Raw genomic sequence first — 3,605 nt, forward strand, 5'->3', positions numbered from 1 at the left:
CATACTATTTTTCTTACTTGCTATATTTTCTTTATTGACTCATTCTCTATACCTAAATTTCGAACACTTGAGCTAAGGATCTTTTGGAAATAGTTTCTCTACCTCCACGATGTAATATTAAGATCTTCGTACATTCTATCCTCCCCAAATCTCACTTGTGAAATTTCAATGAATATGTTGTTATTTTGTAACACGAATCCCTAAATATCTATTTCTAATGTAATTTACTTGCAATAACTGTATAAAGGTTTTCATCAAGTAGGGCAAGAAATCCCAAGTCGTTAGGTCAAGAAATTCAAAACTTGATAGAATTAGGAAGGAAACTTCCTTGAAAGCTGCAGGAATTTCAAGTGCAAAGTCTTGTAATTGTATGAACCACAAGTATTTTGAGACGGACGGAGTATCATATTTCATCTATAAATCAAATTCACCAGTCAAACTAAGTATACATACCTCAGAAAATCAAGAATGACATTGATTCTGATCATTTGCTTGCTTGTTCTGTCAATAATCCTTGTGGGCGTCAAACCTGCAGAGATCACTTACATGACAAGCAATTGTCCAAATACCGCTAGTGATTATACAGAAGGAAGCAAATTTCAGTTCAATCTTAACCGCTTATTGTACAGATTATTGTACAATAATGCTAGCAATTCCATCTATGCAAAACCCAGTGTAGGTGAAAACGATGACGATAAAGTTCATGGATTGTATCTCTGTAGAGGAGACGTTGCACCTAAAGACTGCCAAAACTGCATAGATGTGGCAAGTGAGCGGATCCAGCGTGAATGTCCGCTTAAGAAACAAGCAACTATATTGTATGATCAGTGTTTGATACGCTATTCTAGTATACCTAATTTTGCGTCCACGTTTAATGTCTCGTCTTATTATTGGATCGTTTACAACACAGAAAGCTTTTCATGGATGAACCAAGTTAAAGGGATTTCAGATGCAATGTTTGATAATCTCACCCCTAAAGCTACAAATGATCTCAAATATGCTGAAAGTTTTGATGAAATTACACCGTTGTCGTTATCTCAGAAGTTGTATGGCATGGTGCAGTGTATACCAGATTTGTCAGCGGAAGATTGCCGTGCTTGCCTGAAGGGTGCGCGGTCTGTAATCCCTAAATCTGTACCACGTGAATGTAGAGTTGTACATGAAAGCTGTCATTTAAGCTATCAATTCAAAAATCCTGAGGAAGGGAGAACGGGAGCACCACCACCGCCATCACCCACACTGGGACCGCCATCAACCGCACCAGGGGACAAAGACCAAGGTAATTATTCAAAATATATATAAGATCTTCTCGTTTACTACTTCTATTTCAATTTTTTTGTCTTGATTACTTTTCTTTTTAGTCTGTTTGAAAAAAGGTACAACATTAGTTCTGTGCTAAGATCAGTATTAGTTAGTTGCTTAATTAACTGATTAGAGGTGGTTATTGAGTTAGTTAGAGAGATAATCATCGATCTAGCACTATACAATTGAAAAGGAAGATATTTTCCCAATTCTCTATCTCTACTGTTCCATTGATAAAGCTTGAGCTTCAAGCCTTCGTGTGGCAAACTTAACATAGCTATCATCCTCCATTTTCGTGACTCTTTAATTCGAACTTTCTAGATGATATGTTCAAAACTTTATGTTTCAAAATTAAAGGGCATTTTAATATATTATATTCCACACAGGGGCGAATTCAGATGCTAAAAATGAGGTGCGTGAATTCGCGGTCTCTGTAAAATTAGGGATCTTATGTATATATTTTTAAAATTTGGTATAAATATTATCTAGGGTTCAATTCCCTCTTAATACATTTTTTATTAGTGCACTTATGTACTAGAAATCCTATATTCATCTCTTATTCTACCTATCTTTAATTTAAGATTATAGAATTTTAAAGTTTTATTTATTTTCTTGAACTGTGTCAAATAAAAAATTAATCGCACAAACAAATTGAAACTGAAAAAGTACTCATTAAGTTGCCTGTAGTGATTTTACTTCTAGGAGGTTGTTTATGAAGGCAAATGGAAGAAGAAAAAAACAATTTTCCCATAGAATCAATATATGGAGGCCTCATATATTCCCGCGTCTTTCACATTAAACTAATTACTTCAAAAAGATCATTTTTTTAAGAGAGAATTATTGAAAAATGAAAACATTTATGAACTTCGCGTAAATAAATACACTCTCATATATCTTTAAACTGTCACATAATATAACAAGTGGTTTCAAACTCTGTAGAATATGTGACACTTAATAAAAAGTCAAAAGAAGTGATGAAAACACTCCTGATGAAAATTTAGGGGTGTATTTCATTCATGTTGCAAGATTGGTGTATTTAAATTTAGTTAGTCAAGTAAAATGATGTTTTGAAGGCTGTCAATGATTTGAGAATGAAACTAATAATTCACGCTAAATTTAGAAGCAATGTTTTGAGCACTTCTCTTCATTTTTAGAAAGAAAAAAAACTTTAAAAATATTAATCTTTGACAGGCTATTTTTTGTTTTCAGGGGAAATTACTTGGAGGACCAAGGTTATTTGTATCGTCACAGGTGTTATAGCACTGCTGGCCGTTGTATTGACAGGATCTTGCCTTTACCTTAAGAAAAGAAGTAGAAGAAGAGCTGAGAGAGGTAACACAAAATTAATATTATTGGTTTAAAAGAAAACAATATTTCCTCTGTCTCAATTTATGTAACATATTTAATTAGATTTCGATATTCAAATAAGTCTATTTTTTATCATTAATTTTTCATATATCTTTTAAATATTTTGAATTGTCAATTATTGTGACTTGTATTACTTTTTACGTAGTTTACATATATATAAATTTCATTTCAAACTTTTTGAAGATTCTATGAGCAAATTCTCAGTCAAACTTAAATTATTTGACTCTCAAAAAATGAAATGTATGACATAAATTGAGACGAAGAGAGTAGTAATTAATGTTTCATCTAACCTATATAAAGTTGAATCTTTGCAGAGAGGAGGGAAAGGAGACGACTACTTCAATTGCTTGACATGGAAGGAAACTTACTTGGTGAATTTTAAATGTTGGATTTAATTAAGTTGTATTTTGTTTTAAACTCAATTCTGTTCTGCTTGTTCCTATTTTCAACCCCTCTTGTTGTGTGATTATTTCTGATGTCAGGGTATATTATATACTTGTACTGACTGGCTATGAAATACAATAAATCTCCATTTTTCCCATGTTAATTTTTTTCACAGAAAATAACTAGAGATTTTCGTACAGAAATGAATTTTTTTAGAATACATTACCTGCGGGAAATATTATTTTTGATAGAAATATCTGCAGGCAACGAGAGAGAAAATATTTTACTAATCCGCAGGAAAATCCTAAGGTATCCAGATTTATCTAGTACTGACATTTTTATGAAATTCTTCATGGAGTTGCAACAACTCAAACAACTACTGAAGGTGTTTCATTAACAAACATAATTATTTGGTTTTCTGCATAATCTTTTTCTTTTTTATTCTTCTTGGCAGCTCTAAGATTTGACTCGAACTCACAATCTTAAGGTTGAAAGTGAATGATGTTTACTAGGGATCTCTGTTTACTATCCCAACAACTTCCTCTCGTCTT

The 3,605-nt window shown here is 32.5% G+C and overlaps 1 protein-coding gene across 2 annotated transcripts; it reads left to right on the forward strand.

The window, feature by feature from the left end:
• Nucleotides 1–444: 444 nt before the first annotated feature.
• LOC102585164 (cysteine-rich repeat secretory protein 38-like) lies at nt 445–3,219 on the forward strand. 2 transcript variants are annotated; one of them, XM_006351496.2, is made up of 3 exons: nt 445–1,279; nt 2,512–2,634; nt 2,971–3,219. In XM_006351496.2, exons 1-3 carry the CDS (start codon nt 469–471, stop codon nt 3,063–3,065), a joined length of 1,029 nt encoding a protein of 342 aa, XP_006351558.2. In that variant the 5' UTR covers nt 445–468; the 3' UTR covers nt 3,066–3,219. The 2 variants fall into 2 exon arrangements, with proteins under 2 accessions (XP_006351558.2, XP_015165981.1); XM_015310495.1 differs by having other exon boundaries at nt 2,985–3,219.
• The last annotated feature ends 386 nt before the right edge of the window (nt 3,220–3,605 follow it).

Source organism: Solanum tuberosum, unplaced genomic scaffold, assembly GCF_000226075.1.
Source record: "Solanum tuberosum cultivar DM 1-3 516 R44 unplaced genomic scaffold, SolTub_3.0 scf00127, whole genome shotgun sequence".
Lineage (NCBI taxonomy): Eukaryota > Viridiplantae > Streptophyta > Magnoliopsida > Solanales > Solanaceae > Solanum > Solanum tuberosum.

Bases quoted from the DNA above. Each gene is read 5' to 3' on its own strand.
- LOC102585164 (XM_006351496.2), top strand. From the start codon at position 469: ATGACATTGATTCTGATCATTTGCTTGCTTGTTCTGTCAATAATCCTT. The intron at 1,280-2,511 runs GTAATTATTCAA...TTTTGTTTTCAG, and splicing joins ACCAGGGGACAAAGACCAAG to GGGAAATTACTTGGAGGACC. The intron at 2,635-2,970 runs GTAACACAAAAT...ACCTATATAAAG, and splicing joins TAGAAGAAGAGCTGAGAGAG to TTGAATCTTTGCAGAGAGGA.